This window comes from Rissa tridactyla, chromosome 2 (assembly GCF_028500815.1).
Source record: "Rissa tridactyla isolate bRisTri1 chromosome 2, bRisTri1.patW.cur.20221130, whole genome shotgun sequence".
NCBI classification, from domain to species: domain Eukaryota; kingdom Metazoa; phylum Chordata; class Aves; order Charadriiformes; family Laridae; genus Rissa; species Rissa tridactyla.
This window is the reverse complement of record NC_071467.1, coordinates 150,332,356-150,354,295: the sequence shown is the minus strand read 5'-3', so window position 1 is coordinate 150,354,295 and position 21,940 is coordinate 150,332,356. Positions and strand designations below refer to the sequence as shown.

Below are 21,940 nucleotides of genomic sequence, written 5' to 3'. Positions count from 1 at the left end.
ATGCCTATACAAAGGACCAGTCAATTAGTCAAGGTTATTCAAGGTGTCGTAGTATAGAGGCTTTGTTGGAGGAGCCAAGAATTTTCAAAAAAAAACCAAACGACCATTAGATCTTTGTATGGGCTTTCCACAAGCTGCTTATGGATTTGTGCTTGATAGGTCACTTTAAATCATTTTTATGTATGTGTTATTCTTGCAGATAATAGGAGAGCTTTTGAATACTTAGGTAAGTACGTGTTATTTTTGCAGATAATAGGAGAGCTTTTGAATACTCAAGAAAGTACATTTTATGAACTTTAAAAGTATCCTTGTTGACACAGTGTCTAGTAAGTATGTTTTGAGGGGTTTTGATTTTGAAGCAGCATTCATGAGCCATACGAGCAAGAACTCTGCAGCAAAAGTCTTGTCCTGTATGAATGCAAATAGGGATCAACTATTTTAACTTGCATCAGAACGTAATGGTATGTAGTATGCTAAATCTGAAATACACATGTTGAGACAAATCCTAAAAGACCAATAACTGTTTCAAACAACCGCGGATTCTTTAGCTCTGGGAGCCAAGTTCCAAAACTGAAGACTTTTCCATTTTGAAGGAAATAATATTATTAAAAGTGGTGGGCTTAAATGATTGCTCGCTTTCTACATTTTCTGTCATAACGTTGTTTTAAGGTGGGTTAACAAATTACTGTAGCTTGGAGGAATAAAAATTAGGTACAACTTTTAAGTTAAAAGACTGTATTGCCCTTAGTGAGTATGTAGTCTTGTTCTTTGAGTACACTTACAGCAAAATTCTTGTTTTCATTAGGAAAAAAAATAGAACATTGACATTTCAATTGCTGTTCCATCTGTAAGGATTTCAGCATTTTACTTCTTTTGTGAATTAACAAATAAATCAAAACAGATTTTTTTTTTTTTTCCCAAAGATGCTGATCACTTGCATGTCATGATTATCTGGTTACTTGGCATCCTGTACCTTTGAAAATTAGATTAATCTTTTTTTAAATGCTAAACTGCAAAATTTAAAAAAAGGTACATGCTGGAATGAGTTAATCACTCTGGTTCTGCAGAGAAAAATTGTGAGTCTTTAACTTTTTGCAGTGTCAGGAAGCCCGTATATTCAGTGGAATTACTTAAGAGAACATAAAAAAGAACTATTTGTAGCACATAAAATTGAGCACATAGTGGTCTTTTTACAACTGGAGTCTGATAGGACGGTGTGGTGTGTCTGTCCTAATGCAGATGTGTACTGCATATGTTTTTATATGAACCTGTGCATAAATACTGATCTCAAACTTCAGAAGGAAATAATTTTCAATATTTGGTGTTAGTGACTGATTTTATTATGCAGCAGCAAGGATGTCAGAATGAGTGTTTCTACTGCAATGCTGTTTGCTCTTGTGTAAGGCAAGTGTCGTCTGAGCCTTTATAGAACTGTAAAGTGCAGTTCAAATGTGAAAAAATGTCAGCTTGTTATAAATGGCAGCAAGTGGTGCTGATTATTTTACCTTTGACAAAGTGGAAAATTTAAAGGTTGGTGTGTCCCATTTTATTAATACAATAAAATTTTACAGTGTTGTTCTGGGCTTAGATATATGTTCTTTAGTGTTTATTATCCCTCAGTTACTGTAAAAATTTTTGATTCGAAGTCTGGCATGATTGTTCAGAATGCTAATTCAGGAAATTAATTAACATATGAAAGCAAATGCACATCCATTTGTCTCTATTTCTTTCTTTACGCTAACCAAAACAAAGTTGGTGTTTTCTTGTAATATGCAAGAGTGATGGAACGCAGAGACCATATTTTTTTATCATTTAGCACTAGTTTATAGCTTCCACAGACTTGTCCTAATAATGAAGCTATGAAGGATATGACAAGAATGGTGATATTAAATTTCTCTAGACTAACAGTAAATTTTTCCATTCTGATGTCAAGAATGTAGAGCATCTGGAATCTGCAGTGCGAGTGGTTCAGTACGGGAACACTTTCATCGGTTGCTTGGCCATTTATTCTCCTCCTAGGAACAAGCAGTCTTCTATAGAATATAACACTATGAAGGAAGCAATTTTCTAGAACTGGAAAAATCCTTTATGTCCCGTTGTTTCTGATTTAAAAGCTTTCCATTGCTGCTTAGTCTTAAATATTATTGCATGTGCAAATTTAGCATACAGATTTTAAAATTGGAATTGCCATTATTATTATACACTCTGTTCTTCAGATTGAATAAAACTAAATTGTATTAATTAAGTTTAGGAAAAGGTGAAGGTATGCTGAAGACAGGAATTGTTTAAGTGTGTTAAAAAAAAAAAAAAAAACAAAAACCAAAAAAAAAACCATTACCTTTTTAAGCAGGGATGGTGCTGAGTTTTCAAACATAGCTGGATTTTCCCTTGAAATTATTTCCTTACTCCAAGCTGGCAGAATGCTACAAGCCTTATTCTGCAGCCATTTTATCTTACTTGCTCTTGCCACTAGTCCGAAACCTTCAGAGTAGTTTCTCTGTCATGACAAGCTGTTGTAAATTTTAGTTTTAGGTTATGTATGTGTATTTAGATTATCTACATGCATATAGTTTATATGGACTGTTTCTCTAGGCAAGGTTATCTAGTCATTGGTTTTTAATTCCCTGAGTATCTTTTCGTGGCTGAACTAAATTTCATTAAAAGTGTATTGTATGTCCAGTATTAATTTATTACTTTCAATTTTTTTTTTATTCTTGAATCAGGTAGTTAGATTTAATAGACTATATATTCACCTTCAAATACCCCCCTCCCCTTTCCACTCTTACAAGAGTTTTATAGTAGTATTATGTGCAGTGCTTGTCTCCTTTTATTAATATTCCCATGCTACAGGCTTTTCCTTACTTGACAAACAGTATTAAATACTGTACCTAATTTATATAATGTGAATATATTTCATATATAGCTGCATACCAATATCTAAGGTTGACTCCAATTACTGCCACTGGATTATGTGATCTTGTTTAATCTAGAAAGGCCCTTTTTCCTCCTCTGTTTCAATGATTTGGGAGAGTCCAGAGATGATGACATTGTGATCTGTTGTTGATTTGTAGGACCGACCGGACTCACTTGACCTCTTATAACTGCAAAATAGTCTTACATCTCCCTGTTTAAGCTCATTGTTAATTTTTTTTTTTAATGCATGCTCAGGTCTTCTGGGACCTTTGAATAAATGATCTGCTTTTTAAAATTAAAGTAAATGTGTTTTTCTTGTGTAAGTCACGTTTACTGGATTTTGACACCTGAAGTATTTTGATACTAGAAAATCCCAGTGGTCGTATGATTCCTTTTAAATGTGAAAGCTGGTTAAATTTAGGCAAACTAGGCTGAAAAAAATTACAAGAACCTGAATAGAATAGCAACAGTGTATAAAAAAAGCAAATTGTTTTTTTTTTTTCAACGTCTTTACAGTGTTGCCAATATCAGGCATTAAAAAAACAGGATTTTGGTTTTGGCTTTTCATCTTTTTTTTTTTTAAACACCACTTCTAGACACTTTTTAAAAGCTTTTTTTGTGTGTTTATTTAAATTGTGGACATATTTGAAAAAAATGTGTGAAAGTACTTTTTTTAATAGGAGGTCTATGCATGTCATATGCCTCAAGGAGGTGGGACTTTATGAGAAATATCAAATTGAGACCAAGAGCACAACTGAGGCTTGTCAGCCATGTGCTTACAACAGTAGTATTCAGCTCTGATATATCTCATTCCATGGCTTATGTGGTGAACATGCGTTTTTAATTTACAAAACAGTTCATCTGAATATAGGGGGTATACCTATGGCCATTTTAAAAGTTAATTTCTGTTTTTAGAAGTGATTGAAAGTGTTCAGCGTAGCATCACTTCAGTCTTCAGAATTGCAACTGAAAAGATTAAAACAAAAATCTAGTTTCAACAGCCTGACAGAACTAAAACCAGTGAGAAACTTGCGTTGATTTCAGGGGCCTTTGGCTCTGGCTTACAGAACCACCTGAGATACTAGTTAGTTTTGCAGGAGGTTCGAGGCTGGGCTGGAGCAGTCTCTGCTGTTCAACTCAGATGGCTTCTCTTGCTGTGTGGCAGCATCTCTGTACATGTGATATCTGTGATACCTTAGAGGGCTGCAGAGATTTGAGCTACTGCCCAAAGAAAGATGGACGTTGGAAAGGTGGATATGACAAGCTATCAGATCTGGTAATTTAAATTAGGCCAATATGTAGTTGCCAGTGTAGTGGTTTCAACTTCGTTGCCAGTTTACAGTAACTTCACACAAACTCACAAAAGTCCCTGTCCCTATCACAAAAGCACTTTCTTTTAAATCCCATTTGCTAGTAAAGTCATATGCCAGCCACACTTTTCACTGTTTCTTCACACTGCAATGAATAAGAACAACACACTTCGTGTAACTGAGACACAAATAAAATGCGACGTTTTAGTTGGAGGGGTGTGTGTGTGTAAAAGATCCACATACTGTTTTTCTTAAAAAAGGCATTGGAGAAAACCAGTTAGAATCTGTCTAATTTTCTCCACTTCCCCAGGGGAGTTGCACAGATTGGGTGCATTGCTGTTGAAGCTATCAGGAGCGCACGAGGGACGTGGACACACGTTTCCCTCGAAGGGGCAATCCAGGGCTATATGGATAAGTAAAGCCCACAGACACTTTTGAGCTGGATGTGGAAACCTTAATGTCTGTAAGCACCCATAGGGTTTGTCAGTCTTGGAGGGCTGGTAGGCGGCATTTTTCTCTGGGAGTTCTGTGCATAAAACCTAAGTCTCATTATAGGCAGATTCAGTCTCACCCTGTGTCACTACTGCAATAATTAATCCATCAGGAAACATGAACTTTCATTTTATTTTTCCTGGGGATTTAATTATCAAAGCTTTGAGGAACAAGTTACAAGGACAGAATAGTTTTATAGTAGATTATATGTGAAATTTGAGCAGATCTGATGGATCAAGGAAAAGAAAGCTTACTCTGTTATACATTTCTTATTTGAAGGGAGTGGCTGAAGTTAATATTTTCTTTCTTCTGAATGGCACATGTGAATTGTTCCTAAGCAGTTATGCCACAGTGTAAGCTTACACTGAACTTTCTATTCAATTTTCTAACAACCTTCAGGTTATTCTGAGGTAAATGTATTTGCAGTAACAAAAGTGGCTATGTGCAGAAATATAAGGCTGAGTGTAAAGAAATTTTTTTTTAATTTTCTAAATTAAAATGTTTAGAAGCATATATTGCTTGGTAAACATGACTGTTTTTTTAAGTGCTGAAGTTCTAATAGTCAGGAAAGTCGGAGTTGAGAGTCTCATTCAAACCACTGTTCTCTGTGTGTCGGCTCAATCACTGACTGTGTCTTGCTAGGCAAGGCTCAGCATTCTTTTTTTGCCCATGCAAAATTGTAGCGGTTTGAGTTGTATTCTCTTGTTGCGTTATTTCAGAAGCATAAACAAGAGCAGGTTTAAATAAGAGAAAGATGCTAAGAGAAATGAATGTCAACCACCAAAAATGCTTGGACCACAAAAAGAATGTATCTGGAAAGAACTTTTTTCCCCCAGAATATTTTACTGAAAGGCAGTGAAAGGACAGAAATGTTAAATAGTTGGATCCCAAGGGTGCTGTATGTAATTTTGAAAGGGATGTGTAGTGCCTGGAAAGGTTTTGGAATTATGTTTACTAATAAGTATTCTAAATCATAAGTTTTAGGGAGATAATAGGCATAATAACGACAGGTAACCTGTAACTTACAACAATGTTCTTTACCAGTAGAATATCTTGTAAATCTGTCCTTGTGATGAACAGCAGCACTTACTCAGACTAAAAATAATAGCAGGACCGTGTATCTTGGATCCCAAGAGAGTATTGGTGTTTTTGTAGACAGCAGACAGGAAAAAAAGGCATTTTGTCCTTTTTACCCCAAGTAATCCCACTGGAAAATTAAACATGTGCTATGAATTGATATCAACTCATGCCAGGTTACCTCCCTAAAGAGGGCTGCAGCAAACACTGTTGCTACATTTCTTGGACAGCAGTTTGATGGCCTGTGTGCATGATGGATATTTTATGCTGTATGCTACCGTGGAACAGTGCGCTACTGTCTGCCCTTTGGAGACCGCTGCTGAGGTGTGCCACAAATAACCGGGAACAGCAATTGCTTTAACCCTATGGAGAATCTCAAATACCTGCAAATTAAAAATGTTACTGAAATATTTCTGTGTGTGTGTGCCTGGGAAAACTGTGTTGGTTTTATTTTTTAAGATTTAATCCTGCAAAACAGAGTCGTTCCTTTTGTCTTGCTGTGGATTCCTACTGAACACGGGATAAAAAAAATATTAAGCAATATATTAGCAAGAAATATTTAGAGAAACCACGAACCTTTTTTTAATGGACCACCCTATCCAGTTTCTGTTCTTTTAAGGAAGTTTTTCCTATTCATGACTCATTTCACTCTTTGGCTAACATCAAGGGAAATGGAATAACGATTAAGCAAAGGAATGTATGTTTTTTTCTGGTTTTGTCCTTTTTTCAAAACCTTTATGAATTTTCTGCATAACCTTGTGTAAATATATATGGATGTAGAAGCTTGACAACTGTGACAAGGTAAAAAGTACACTGCTAATACTTGCCTCTCAGTGATTTTTTTAAAATGTTCCTTTTGGTTCTACAAGTTAATGTTATGCTGGATACTCTAGACTCCCTATTCAGTTAAAAAGACATGCTCCAGGCAGCCAATTACACAGAACTGTTAAGTGAAATTAATGAGATCACCCCCAGATTACACTTTGTGTTTTATTTTCATTTTATAGGTCTGTACGAGCTGCTGGCTGCATTGCCAGCCCAGCTGCAGCCACATGTGGACAGCCAGGAAGACCTGACCTTCCTCTGGGATATGTTTGGTGAAAAAAGCCTTCATTCACTGGTGAAGGTAAACCACATTTAAGTCAGATTTTCTTTGAGAAGAGCATATGGAAAAATGTTTTGAGCGCCATCTAGTAAACCAGTGATCAAACTGTTGCTCAGTGAAAACAAAACAGCCTTGTTTTAACTCTGTTTCTGTCAGGGGTGGAAGTTGTTAAATAAGATTCTACCAAAAATACATAGATGATTTCATTTAAGAGTGATGTTTTGGCAGTGTAATGCTAATGCAGCAAACATATGTTGTTTGCCCTTGTTTAGCAAAAAAGAGTATGAAATAGTAGCAGGAAATCTGAGACTTCTTTATGGTCAACATTCAAGACCTGGAGTTTAGCTTAAATAAATAAATGTTCACAGCAAAAATTAGAAGGAATATATTTTCTGAGGTCAAGTATGGCAACAGTTCAGTAGCCACATTAATTTAAAATAATTTCCTTTAACAAAGTCAACTGAAATTCTAGTAAGCTGTTTCTTTTATTGGCTTGCCTCCATTTAAAATTGTGTTTTGCACATAAATATGTTGGACTAAAGTACGACCTAAAATAAGTTTGGAAGAATACTTGAGTAAAGTGTCCTGCTATGAAAATGATCAGCAACAAGAAATCAAAGCATGCCATCGGAGTATGCAGAGCTACCCTGATAATGTTAAAATTGCTTATAGCAGAAAAACGGGACCAATCAGCTGGTTAGAAATGTTCCACTCCTACAAAATGGTAAGTATGTCTTCAGTCTCCGGTACAGAGCTAATTCATGCTGGAAGGAAATTCTGAGGTCTCAAATGAGTCAGTAGGTGGTAGTAACCCATGCCGTGAATATATCCAGACTCACACATAATTGAGCAGAATTTGTTATCCTTGTCAAGTCATTGATCTAGAAGAAGCTTAAAATTGGAATTATTTCAGTGTAGGTTTCAAGAGCCACCTTTTTCCATTTCTTTCAACTATCTTATTCTGAAAAGGATGTAATAGTGTCGATACTTGGCCAAAATTATTTGCAAATTAGCTGAGAATTTACATATAAAATAAACAGAAGTACTCTCTGGTAGTTGATGCACAGAAGTAACAAACCGAGGAACAGTGCTTGGAAATACTCACTTAAAGAAATTCATCAAAGTTTCTGAAGCCCAGTGATTTCCAGGCTCCATACGGCTTTGCTGCAGCAGTCTGTTAAGGTAGCTAAGAACATCACTGAAAGGGGAACACTGGTTTTGATTCTCATATAGGCTGACAGTGGTGTATCTAAGTGTTTCTAAGCAAAGTGTTAGATCAGTAGCTAAGTCACTTTTCTTTCTGGATTGGGAGTTAGAGAAGGCTGGCTTGAAAATAAGTGTCGATCTGCGAAGCATTGAAATTTTAACGTTTGCTCTAATTTTCTATTGAGGCAAAACCTAAATCTTTTCAAACATGTTCATCCACTCCCTTTTGCCCCTTCCCTCCAAAGAAGACAAAGGCGCACAACAGCAACTAGTTTACTTCACCTTGAATACACTCTCAGTTTGGAAAAATTAGCGTTTCTAGTTGCATGCCCTAGTTACCCTGTTGTTTGTTATTGCAGGGTGGATTGGTCTTTCTGATTTTAACAAGAAAGAATTCATGAGAAAGCTTTCTGGAGGCAGATAGAAATTTTTTGGGATCAGTGAATTGTCACTTTATTGCAATTACAATAAGAAGGCATTGAAGTATTCCAACTATCTTTATTATTTATCTTGTTGGTTTTAGGTCCAAGTATTAAATGTAACTCTGACCCTGTTAACAATTCTTTTAATGTCCTGTTAAGTCTCTTACTATCTTAAAATAGACTTAATTCTTGAAACTGCATCTTTCGTGTTCATTAGTTGCAGTTCTTTAGTACCCCATACTAATTTCATTCAAACGATGGTTTTTTAATTATAAGAATTGAGACTATTAAGAGCATTTGGTCTGACCCAGTGCATGTGCCAGGCTATTGAACATCACCTTTTGATTTCTGTGGTGTAAGGCATGAAGAGCTTTCAAAAGTTTATCTAGTTCATATCCCTGCCGCAAGATGGGCTTGACTGTGTTTGAAACTCATGGTATTTGTTTGACCTTTAACGCATTTTTTTAGAAGGATTATTCGGTATCCTATCAAGTTTCAGAGAAGGCAGTTCCATAGCCTTTTTGGAAAAGAGCTGTAAGAGCAGAAGAATGAACGCCATCTGCCATAGTTTTTCCCTGTTACAAGGCTTCAAAAGTGCCAAATCTTTCTTTCTGGGTTCTGGTGTCTTATTTGAAAGACAGTTTTTCCTAGCAATAACTTCTTAAAGTCAACTGTACTTGCAAAGACAAATGTTTTTAATTCCTCAGGCAGAGAATGATGACAGATATTTTGTAATAAAAAAAGAAAAAGAAAAGCACGAGCTTAGAGCCAAGGATGTTGCGATCCTGGTATGTGTCGCTTTTGGAAGAAAATGAGCATAGTTATACTACTAATTTGGTACTAATATTTCTCTATTTCAGATAGACATACCGCTTAATAAAAATTTGTAAGCTGATCTTCTTATCTAACTGTTTAATAATTTCAAATATTTTCTAAGTTATAAAATGGATTAAATACTCCAAATTGCTCGAAAAGTTTAAGTATAAAATGAACTTTCTACTTTTTCTACAGATATTTTATGGGTATTTAATTGTCATAGCGTTTTCTGTATGGTTGTATACTGTGGCATATGGTTTGCTATTCTGTCTCTCTTAATATTGAAAAGAAAGAAAAAAGGAAAAAAAGAAAAGCTCCAAACCTTGTCTTAGAGTTCTCTTCATTCAGTGTTGTTGGACAGAAATCTCTTTGTGAACTTGGACCAGCCTGAGCTGTTCTAAGAAGTCAGAAATGGAAAAGTTGTATTAGATCATCCAGTCCATTTCCCTGCAAATACTGGATTGTTCTCTACAGTACATTCCTATTGTAGTAAGTAAAACCATCAAAACCTGCTGCAACTGTTCTTGCTATCCCTTTTCTCAATAAAGGAATCTGTTGATTAGATTTTACTTTGCAAAGTATAAAGAAGAGGGAACCCACAACCATTGTTGACAGTTTGGAAGAGAAAACTGGCTCTGGATAGTTGAATGTTTAAAATTTGTTTCTGCTTCCCTCAATTTGTTACTTCCTTGTCTTATTACATGACTCTCTTAAGTTCTACCAAAAATCTTCAGCCATCTCATTACTTTTTATATAGCTGAGATCCCAGTATTCTGTAGAGATTTATAGAAAAGAAACATGAAGAGATGATCCTTCAGGGTAATTATAAGCACTAACGTCGCTGAAACCTGAAATAGTACACATGTGCTCTGCTTGGGTTTTTTTAGAGGAACAGAAGGGATAAATAAAGATCTGTTCTAACTACTCTTTTAGCTTATTTTTAGAGGAGCTGCAAGAATTTCCATGTGCGTTTGCTTGCTGTTAGTGCACTGGACACGTTTTACTGCTTGTCTGTTTAGCTCCAGGATGAAGCTTCTCCTTGCGCTGTCGCCTTAAACATTTCTGGTTGTGGATGTAATGCTCAAGAATTGACTAAGCTTATCTGTTGGGCTGCGACTGAAGTATTTCTTAACCAATTGCAGTTCACTGATTGATTTTTGGCTAGCTCAGAGCATGCACAGTTCTTCAGCCAGTACCGTACTTTGCATTATGAAAAAGAAGCCCCAGTAAGTGGTGTTGCTGTTCCTCTTGATAGGGAAGTTTGTACATCCAAAAAGTAGTATATGGCACTGGAAAAGAAAATAACTACTGCAAAAGTAAGGAAGATTTGATAAATCTAGTCTGATTTTATTGTAACTGCATAGTATTTTGGTAGCTGGTCCTGCAAAACCTTAATTTGTGCTAATTTTCTATTAGTTTCACCTGGGTATGACTTGGCTTGAAGTTCTGAGAAATTCTTTTGTATGTGCTAATTTTTGCCATGTCAATGGCATAACAGCCATCGTCTCCAAAAAGAATGTAGTTGAGCATATCCTGATGTAATTTCTTTGGCATGGAAATTGAATCAAATGATTACATAGCCCAGATTTTACAATTGTTGTGGTATAGAAATATTGGAAATTTTCAGTGTGAAGACTCAGGTTTTTCAATATATAAACATGGATCCACAGTAGGGTGAAAGCATCTTTTTTGGTAATGAGAAAAATAAAAATAGAAATTACAGAAAATGAGCTGACAAGGGCAAAGCAAAAGGGATTGATTTGACACATGCTTAAAGTGATAAAATCAACAATCTGCAGGTGATGTGCTGAATCTTCAGTCTGGACTGACACAAGCCTAGTTCATAGACAAGCTTATATGCACTCTTAATTTTTACCCAGAACTTCACACACACACTCCATAAAAAAAAAAGCTGTTAATCTGCAGGATGAATGACTTTGCACCTACAGGAAGGAACCAAAGAATCTCAGTAAGGTTTCATGGTCTGTTTTATGTTAGAGGGTAACTCGTAACTGTCCTGCCTTTCGCCTGGGAAGAGCTATGCAGATTGTTCTTGCACTTGTGGAGGGGTCATATGGTGCAGCTTCCCCTACCCCATGATGGATCAGACATCTATTCCCAACATCCGGATATGTGCTGCACAGATCACGTGCATTCACCTCTCGGTCATGCATCCAAATTGTAAATGTTCCTACCTGGGCACGTGCTCAAGCATCCACACATATGAATCTTCTTTCCAAAAGAACGTAGAGAGAGTGTTCAGATTATGAGTTGTTCTGATGAGTTGTGTGTGACAACTAATGGTTCTGAACGTTTGATGGGGGTGACCCATGGGCTGAGGGAATGATATCTGTGTCTATATCAAAGGAGAGGGAGGGTGGCGGTGGCTGAGGAGAATATATGAGATACTGTAAGACCTGAGCATGACATGCATAATATGGAATAAAGGGTAGAGATTGTACTGAAATGGAGTTGACTTTCTTCATGGCAGCCTGATGGTGTTAATGTTGACTGCTTCCGCATTTCAAGTTTGAAGCTACTATTGAAGTATTTTTTGCTGAACATAAAGTTACTTACTACGTGATTACTTTGTTCTTTGTGTATGCTTTCTCTAGAGCTAATATTTATACGGTCTTCATAATTTATGGTTGGAACTGTCTGTTTCTGCAGGTCACGAGAAGTCTTTTTTCCTGTTAACTGTTCATGTTGTATAGAAGATGGAGAGGGCAGGGTGTGTTATTAAGGGAATTTTGGTGGCTTGTATGTTTCCACCTGTTAAAAGAATGGTGAGAGGGGTTTCTGATTTCAGGGCAGACAAAACCAGCTACCTCAGAAGGAGCTCAGAGGAGCTGTGTTACCCAAGAGCAGCAAGCCTGGAAAATGCACTAGAAGAGAAAGTGTGGGTCAGTAAGTGGGACTGGGGATTGGTAGACCATAGGTGGCACCTAACCTCAAAACAAATGGAGCGAGTGTGTTGTGGTTTCAGGAGAAAGCATTGTAGAGTTGGAGAGATGTACAGACCACCTTGGAGTGGGTGGAATTATTGAAACTGATAGCTCATTCACTGAGAAATTGCTTTGATACTTGAAGTCCTTAAGGTTTTTTACTGCTGGGTTCTCAACTATATTTATTTTTAAAAAGCTCTGCCTCCCTAGTAAATGGAATAGACTGTAGTTCTGTAAATTCATGTGGAGGTCTGAACTGCTGTTTGCTTTGGAGATGGGAAAAAATGAAGGAAAAGGCGGTGTGAGTAAGCGTTTACCACCTGGCCATCTGGAGGAGGAGGTGTGAGTGTGGTGGTTGGCAGCTGGTAACAATTCATGGCCAATGAAAAATAATTGTTCTTCATGCTCTAGAGGAGAATCGGGCAAGGTTGCTTCTTACGTTATAGTTTACATCTTTCAGTCAGAGAAAGCATGCAAAACCTACTGGTGGCAAGAGTAAAGTGATCACTCTTGCCATGCAGACTGTCCAAACAAGGCACAGATGTGGTCCGTTGTGCTGGTTTGAAAACTTTTACTATTTCTGGCAAGGGGAGAAGGACTTTACTATAGTTGAATTCATTAATACTGAGGTACTAGATAATAGGTGGCGGTTGTCATTTTTTAAATCCAGATCATCATAAATCTAGGAAATCTTAACTTTTGTAAGGATGTCCTTGTTGAAGGAGGCACGTGGTGCAGTCTTGCCTCAAATCCTTTTGGCAAAACACATGATACACAATGTTTTCAACCCTAGAGAACTATCTAGCAGTAAGGTATGCATGGACAATACTAGGATGCCGAATCTGCAAAGAAATGTGAAAGTTGTGTGGATAAAATTTAAGGGTTTTCTTTTTCTCATTGTCTGGAGAGGAAGCTTGATCTCCAGTTAATTTTTGAAGCTTCCTGCTTTGGTTGTACATACAGAATATATATGGAGGAGTGCTAGAATTTCAATACCTTTCTCATCCAGAGTATTTGTAAGTAATGGTCTAATTCATACACTGAAATATAAACTAGCCACATGCTTTCTGCTTACCAAAGGATGAAAATTGTTGAAAAAATAATAATCTGTAAAAAAGCCTCTTGACGACTGACAAAAGTTTACATTTGTATTTGGAGTAATTACCACTGAAGCAATGAGTCGTTTTGCTTCCATCAAAATTATTGCATTCAAAAAAAAGTGTAACGCAAGGTGTTATTCCTTATGAAATGCCCCATAAATTTAAAGCGTTACTTTTGAAGCCAAAGTGATTTTTTTTTTTTTTTTTTTTTTTGAGACTTGCTCAATAGCCAGCAACTGAAATCTGCAAGTAAAGAGATCATTCTTAGCTGGAGGCAGTCAGCTGCCTTTAAACTTAATTTCCATCGGAACAGTGATCAGATTAATTGAAATAAGGTAATTGAAGTTTTATAGAAAATACTACAGGATCTTTACTTTATTCAGGCTGATATTGTTTCCATGGAAACATTAGGGAAAAGGTAGCTGGCATCCAGGCGTTGAGCAAACACTTCTCTTCTTGAGACTGGGAGGGTTTCTGGTTATGTGTGTGTTGAACCCTTTGACTTATTTGTGCTCTTATTGTATAAAAGTGCAGCGCAAAAGTAAGCAAAATAAAAATAGACTCCTGTTTGAAATCATACCTAAAGCCCCCAACTTTCCATGTGTTGTAACATGTAACAGGTTTACTGTTTCTTTGAGTAAAGACAAAGTTGTTTTGCCTTGTATGTTCATACACATGTACTTGTGCTTATTTGTGCCTTTAATAAAATGCATGTCAAGTCAGTGCGAAATGGATGGGGTAGTGCAGTTGCGAAACATGGATCCTATGTGATGGTTCAAATAAGTGTTTGTTATAATTGTAGCCAGTGGATAGTTTACTAGGAGACAGATGGCTAGTGGACATAAATAATCATTTTGTCCTGAAGTCTATTGAGTGGATTCTCCTGTGGTAAATACTTTTTTGTCTTTCTTTCATATGTTTTTATTTGGTACTTTTTGTTAGAAGTTTAACTTGATACCTAGTGTTGGCTTCTTTGTCAGAAGTTTGGACATTTGGTATCTTTAGCATCTTGCAGTTTCTACATCAGAGTTGCTAATGTGTTTAGTATTAGGCACCTACGACTTTTCATCTAGATTTTTATAAGGAAGTCCTGTTCCTGTCATCAACTCCTCCTTTCAGCCCACTTTGTTAAAACACTAAGAAGAAAGCAATTCAAAGATTAGTTTCCAAAGTATCAATTAAATTGTCTTGTTGACAGTTTAGCCTCGTAAAAGCTGTATAAGTTGGGTTGATATCAGCAGTCCCTACAGGTATGATGTACCAACAAACTTTTGAAATGAAAAATAAAGCAGATAAGCTTATTAAATCAGAGGTGTGAAGTGTTGGTCTATGACTATTACTTGAAACTTGTGAATAAATCAGTGCTTTGGAATGTGAAAAAACTTTGGTTTAGGTTAAAATCCAGACAGAGGCATTTTTTTGGATCAGTGGTAATTGATTTAAAGTTTCTGCTGGGAAACCTCCAAACAGTTTCCAGCCAAAATGTACTGGACATAAAAGAAGTAAATCAATCCTTCTAAGACAAATAGTTTGTAATTTCATTGTTACCAAGGGGGTAATGTACCAGCCTGGTAACAAAACTGGTGCAGTAGTTTGAAGAGAAGTTTTAGAACCCAAATTTATGCTCATACCCAGATTTTTCTTGTCTTACAAAGATTTTACAGTCTTTATTTAACCACAGTTGATACATTTTTTTTGTCTATGATACTGAGGCCAATCAAAAGGTCTCGTAAGCTACTCAGTAATAGTAGTCTGATAAATCCAAGACATCCAAGGATAATGTCATTTTAAACTGTTTTTCTACAGTGTTCTTTTCCCTTGGACCAGAAATTCTGTGGCAGAACATGTGAGGGAGTTTTTAAAACAATTTTTTTTTGTTACTGCCTTGGACTATTCCTTTTAAGAACAGAAAGTCATAACTAGCCAAACAAGCCTCTGCAATGCAAAAACATTGTAAGAATTAAGAAGGATGGGATGTGATAGTTATAAAATCTTTCTGAAGCATGGAAAGTAATAGAATAAGATTTAATAAAAATCTTTAAAATAAGATTTAGTAAAAACGTCTGCCTGTGTTTCCTACCAGCAGGTTTTGTTACTGTTTATGTTAACTTTCCTTCTTTTTTGGAAGACTTGGTTGTATCCATTCTCCAGCTAATCCTCATGAAGTTAATTTGTAGTATTCAGTAATATGCGTAATATTACACACATTCTCACTCTCTCTCTTCCTTTGTATGAAATACAGGCATACTGCACAGTTTTTATTCATCTTTCCTTTTTCTGTTCCCTGTTACTTCTTTCTTCTGTGCCGCCTTAAGCACTTTTTTTTTAAACTTTTTTTCAGTCATCTCTGTTATAACTCTTTTTTTCCTTTTTAAAGCGTGGAAAGGAGAGAGCAACATAGTGCTACATGTGCGCTGTTTCTTTAGGCTTACAGATAGCATTGTTTGTATGGCGACGTTGTCTTAAGTACAGGTTGTTTCTCTAATAGCCCTTTCTGTGTATCTTTGTAGAATCCTGTGCTCACTTTGCAGGTGTGGGAATGTCAGTGGAAGTTCACTTCAGAAATAAGTCACATTAAGTTGAGAGCTGCAGCATGTGAACACTTACCATACTGGTGCCACCCACGTGGTGCACAGTCACTGCAGAGTAACCAATGAGGTGCTGAAGAAATAAGATTTTAAAACTTGCAACGCATAAGGCTTACCTGTCTGTGCAAATCAAGGAGGAGTAATTTACAACGGGCAATTGCTATAACTTGACTCTGCCTTCAATGCGATAGCAAAACCTAACTATACAGATTCACTTTGACGTAGCATCTTCAGTAGGGTCACTTATTCTGTTTCTGTGCTACAGAGAGAAGGGTTTCATGCTTTCTTGCTCCAGCTGAACTGCTCTAAGGGTACCTATGGTGTAAAAATCTTTCCTATTGCTGTAGTGACAGTTTCAAAAACACAGAATTCTCTAAAGTTAGAGAGGTCTTGGATTTGTTTTCAAAAAACACTGGTGCCTCAGTGGGCCATTTAGAGTTGCACATGCCTACATTACAGTCATATCTTTTGCAGCTGTCTTCCCCCCTCCTTCGTCTTTCTTTCTAAGACGCAGTTTTTCCCTCTGTGTGTCCTCCCATGGGTGTCTGCAGGCTTCTTCCATTTCTCATCTACTAAATAAGGATTGGATTAATTCCTTGTCTCTTAGGGAAATTAAGACAGTAAGTTTATAAAGATGAAATGTTTGTATGCTGTGCTAATGTGGCCATACAAATTCCTAGGGAAAACACTACTCTTGTCTAGCTTGCATGCATTTGCAAAGTTAGGCTATTTCATTACATGCAAACTAGATGAGATATTTAATCTGTTATACTGCATCAGTGCTCGAGTTTGAAGGTGTTTTGAGAGTTGCCGAGTGTAGCTGACCCCAGGACCTGAGGACTCCTCTCTCTCCACTGCAGAAGCCCAGACTGGTACGCCGAGGGATGGATGGATGCAGCCGCTGTTCTTTCCATTTGCAGGTTGAGCCAGTAGGGAGGCTGAGCACTTATGCCACTAGCCCAGCTGGCCAGAAAGGCTACCACAGGCAGAGCAGTGCCTTTACCCACGTAAGCACCAATGACACTCATATAAACAAAAAAGCAGACCCGTTTCTCCTCTCCAGCTGATCGGGGCTGAAATTCAACGTGCTCTAGATTTTTAGGCAGAACCGCATTTACAGATTCCCCAAATACCAGCATGAGCTCCAGGTCCAAATAAAGTATGTATGTGTGCATGGGATAGCTTCAGTACTGCTTTACATTTAGTATGGATATCATCTTCATAAAATATCTTGAATTTTAATATGCTTAACAGATTGGGTTTCATGGAAAAGAGCAGTTTTTGTTGAGGTTTAGTGATTAAATAATCCAGTAATAATACTACAGACATACACGGCTTTAATCAGGATTAAACCATAAATCAGGGTACAATTTTGAATTTCCAAGTTTCAATCATTCTAGGAAAAAAAGTAACCCATGATTGTAATCATGATAATTGGCATCTGAAATACTAAGCTGGTCATGTTGAAGTTTGGTATGTCATTAAAGACTAGCTACAAATCATACCATAGAATATGCCAAGCAACAAAATATTTGTAGTTGTGTGCCTGTGCTCTTTCATCTTGAAATATCCACTTTCTAGCAATTTCTAACTAATTCTAACTAATAATCTGACCAAGTTTTATTATTGTCTTCCTGCAAAGGAGAAGCAATATTTTCTTCTTGTTGTATATCAGGTAACCACTAAGACCTATGGCTTGATCACATCTTCTGCCCTACTTCTGCCCTCTGTCTCTGTGTTTTCTGAGTCTTTCTGAGTCTTATATTGGTCTTCCAACTGATTAGAACTGGATTATTTTCTATTTATTTTTCTCTGCTAAATTAATTTTTAATGTATGAGAGACCTTTAATTCTCTTTGTGTTATGTGCGTTTTATTATTTCTATTGACACTTTCATAACCATTTTGTCGTGGCTTCTCTGTGGGAGTATTGTGCTGGTTTTTACTTATTTAATATTTTCCAATGATTTTCCAAACCTTTTAGAATGTAGGTAAGAGTGACCTCTTGTATGCTGAGGCTGATCATCTGAAGATGGATACGGTTAGAGAGTACTTCAGTGTATTTCAGTTAAGCCAGGGGAGCTCAACTGAGTTAAGCTGGATCAATATTTCTTGTTCTATCAAGTGTAAATTGGCATTTTTGCATGATATGAAAGGAAATGTGTTGCCTTTTGGTTTTGTTAATGTTAAAACTCATCCATAGCATAAAAATGTAATTACCTAGTTAATGATACTTCTTCCTGATATTATTTAAATTTTTGTTTATTTCTAGTGTTGTGTATTAAAAATTTTATGTAAATCAGGCTAGGTCATACTGGCTAATGCTTTGGTTGTATCCCACTGGAAAAAAGAGGGCTGGGACTAGGGGGCTGTTCCTGGTTGGAAACTCTCAGGAAATCCCTTGGCATCCCAGGAGTTGATACTTCTGTGGTGTTGGTCTATATTTTCATAGATCCTTATTTCTCAAAGAATAAGATTGCTAGGCTCATCTCTGTATTCTTTTTTTATAATAGTAAGAGTGGCCATACAGCCTCCCTTATGTTTGTTACTATCGTTTCCTCTGTCATTGTGCAATTTCTTCTGCTTTCTACCCGCTTTCCGAAACATGTCATGGCTGTAATTTTGCACACCTGTACAAATACATTTGTGTTACTCCTTCCAATATAAAAAGAAATTAATATCTTTGCTTTGATTTGAAGCTTCCTGTAAAATGGGTTTGCACGTTTGAATGATTTAGTGCAAAAGCCTGAAGTTCAGCGGACTGAAAAGGCAGGGGGAAATGGCATTAAATATCTCCTAAATCACTGCAATTCTTTTCCAATATTTTGTCGTTATTTTTCGTACTCCTTTTTATCCTACAGCATGCATTCCACTTCAGTGTTGGCGTTTCTCCGTCCTCTGCAGGGAAGGTTGAGAATTAGTTGTATCAGTTAACACTACTGTAATTATCTGGTTGTACGCATTTGGGATGTTTTACTCCTAATACATCTCTCTGCTTCGAAATAAAATTCAGATGCTGTCTTCATTTTTTTTTTTAAATTAAAATTCTAACTATAAATCTTGTTGGTATTAATTAATTTATTAGAATTTCTTTCATTTAGTTTAAATTGTAGCCTGGCACCTGTTTGCACTGTGCAGGCCTCAGCATCTTCTGTTCTTACTTTCTGTGACTTCTGAAGTACTCACTGCAATTCTACATTGCTGCTTTTTATTGATCTTATTTTTTTCCCCATTTCTACGTGTTTTCTCCACATTTTTCTGTTTTTCTGAATTTTCACCTACTTTTATTCCCAGAAACAAAACTAAAACTGACTTTCAACTCATGCGAAGCGTAGTAGGGAAAAACAGAAGATCACCCTTTAACCACATTAAAGTGCTTTATAATTTTGCTGTCTATTTTTAAAGATTTCATAACGTTATATTTTCATATTCTGGGATATCACCAGAGATGTGTTTGTCCCTCATTGTCCAAGTTCCATATAATTTGTTGTGATCTGTTTGGAAGGTTGTGCTAAATGTCAGTCACCTTTTTTAGAAACAAGGGAAGACCCAAATGCAAGGCATGTCCTTGTTGGCCTCCTTTGCTTTCATGACCATGACTTCATTAAAGAGCATTTAAGCAAATGCGTAATTTCACACTTGTGACTTGTCCTAATACTCTTAAGCACTTACTTAATTTTAGTGATGAATTGTTTTCTATTTTGTTTTGCTTTGTTTTTTAACCTGGACTGTAAGCAGGCAGAGGGAGAAGGGAACAGTGATGTTTTTAGCTTGCTTGCCTGTTGGCAGAGCCTGGTAGAGATTTTGCATGTTGCATTTAAGCACCCTTATGTGCTGCTGCTTTTTATTTGTAAATCTTTCTTGCACATGGTTGATGTATGGGGCGTCTACTGCTGTTAGCTTTTGTATTTGAAATTCTTCAGCATTACTTATTTGTATGACTTAAGTCCCCGCAGTTTTTAATGTTAAACTGACTAGGAATCAATTTCTAGATTTCATATTTGAGAAGTGCGATGAAAGAGCATGGTTAGTTCTTAGGATCTGTTTTTAGCGTTAATTACTTTGAATATTTCAGAAGTATTTCATCTGTCATGTTATTAGCATTCTGGGTTGTTATCCAGTGTTTGTGGCACTTTGATCTGTTTTTATCAAAAGTTGTGTTTACAGCAGAATTCTGCTCTGATGATGGAGACCTGAAATAAAAGGGTGTTTTTTTTTCATTGTTTGCATGCTTCAGAGTAGCTTGTTTTAAAGAGTCGTGGATTTTTCTTGAGGTGTGTGACAGGGGAACAGAAGAGTAAAACCAGAAAATAGCAATTAAATTGTAATTGTGTTTTGCATGTGAATTAATGCCTAAAAGGTGGGTTTTTTTCTTCCTATCAATAAATTTTCATATGTATGTACATGTAGCTTTCGGTGTATTTCTTAAAATGTAATTTATAGTGGAATAACATAATGTTATGTTTGGGGGTTATTTGTTTGTTGTTTTTTTTTTTTAACATCTGAATTTTATTAATTACTTGACCTGTGCTGTATCATGACATGTTACACAAGATGTAGAAAAACCTCAACAGTGAGCTACATATTCCTCATATTGCATAAATTGTACTGACCCCACTAGATGGTGCTAATTGATAAATGTATGTCTGTGTGTGTGTATATATATTTAATTTTAACTCAAAGGACAGATACCCCTCTCTGTGATTAAAGTTTGAGTTTTGAGCGGGTTGATTCTGCATCATTGAGCTGTACAGAAAAAATCCCTTCACTATTATTAGGAACTCAGGGATCCTGAATTCAATTGGATCTTGGACTAACTTGCATTGAGTAGAGACTGTGTAAGGATGATGTTTACTGTACTAAGCAGGAATAAACCAAACTCTTCGTGATTTAAATTTAGCAGGCTCTGCCTGAATAGTGAAAGTAAAAAAGCAAAAGTCTATGCCAAGGTTTCTCAGTCTGTATGCAGCAAATCCTAGTTTTTTGTCTATTTTCTTTAGTTAATGTTTAATTGGCATTTCTATAGAATCTTAGTTATGTAGAGAATGGAGCTTGATGGAAAAAAAAAATAGTCAGTCTGACAACCAGAAGCGCAGTTTAGCCTCCGTTCATGTTAGAAATCTGTTTACTTGGTGGGCAGGGTTAAGAAAGGTCTTTTCTTTGGATTTATACTGCTAATGGAACAGTGGAAATCACTTGCTTTTTGGGAAGATGTCTGGAAATTAGGTTCTGTGTAATGACATAAAAGTAAAGACCTCAATTCAAATTTGTGATGAGTGTTTGAAAACAGTAGTATCAGGAGAAAGGAAGATTACAAAGCAAATTGTTTACAAGTAAAACATACTTGTGGGCAAATGAGAACCTTCTAATGTTTATATAAGTTTTTGTGTTTTCTGAAGGAATGGACAAGGCATTTATTGAGGGAAGTATTAAATCTAGGCACATATTTGTTTTGTTTCTAGCATCAAAATGAAATCTTGAACTTAGCCTGTTAGCAGAGAGCTGGAGACTACCTGCTCTCACTCTGCAGTGCTTTTTTCCATGCTTAGCACATTTCCAAAGAAAACTCTCATCTTTCAGTTCTGTCTCATTTTAAAGCTTCTTCTTCAGCTGTGTTTATTTGACAAAGCAGGACTGTACAGTTGTTCATTTAAAACACGTCCTGATTAGCTTCTTTCTTTGGAAAAGTGTTCTTTTAATGGATTTTTTTTTTCAAAGTTCTATCTCCATATTCTTAGCGAGTTCCCTCTTCGGTCCTCTAATTCGGACTCTGGGAATATTTTAACATGAATGGGTATTAGTATTGGCACAGAAAGTATTGTAAATTTATGTTTGCATTCACTTTACGGCTCTTTCTTTGCTAATCAACATACCAGTATAAAGCAGTGGGAAATAATGGAATATTGGTGGTTTGTTTTTTTTTTTAATTGCTGGATTAGGTAATCAAATTTAATCACAAGTCATGAAA

General features: G+C 36.4%; 1 protein-coding gene across 7 annotated transcripts in view; it reads left to right on the top strand.

Annotated features, from left to right (window-relative positions):
- The window catches only part of MPP7 (MAGUK p55 scaffold protein 7), a 155,633-nt gene that overhangs the window by 48,400 nt on the left and 85,293 nt on the right, over window positions 1–21,940 (top strand). For all 7 annotated transcript variants that reach the window (XR_008464750.1, XM_054190547.1, XM_054190549.1 and 4 more), the window contains one exon: window positions 6,800–6,918. Coding sequence is in view for 6 of the 7 variants with exons in the window: in XM_054190547.1 (XP_054046522.1) it covers window positions 6,800–6,918 (119 nt within the window). In the remaining variant the exon portion in view is untranslated. The remainder of the gene's footprint in view (window positions 1–6,799; window positions 6,919–21,940) is intronic.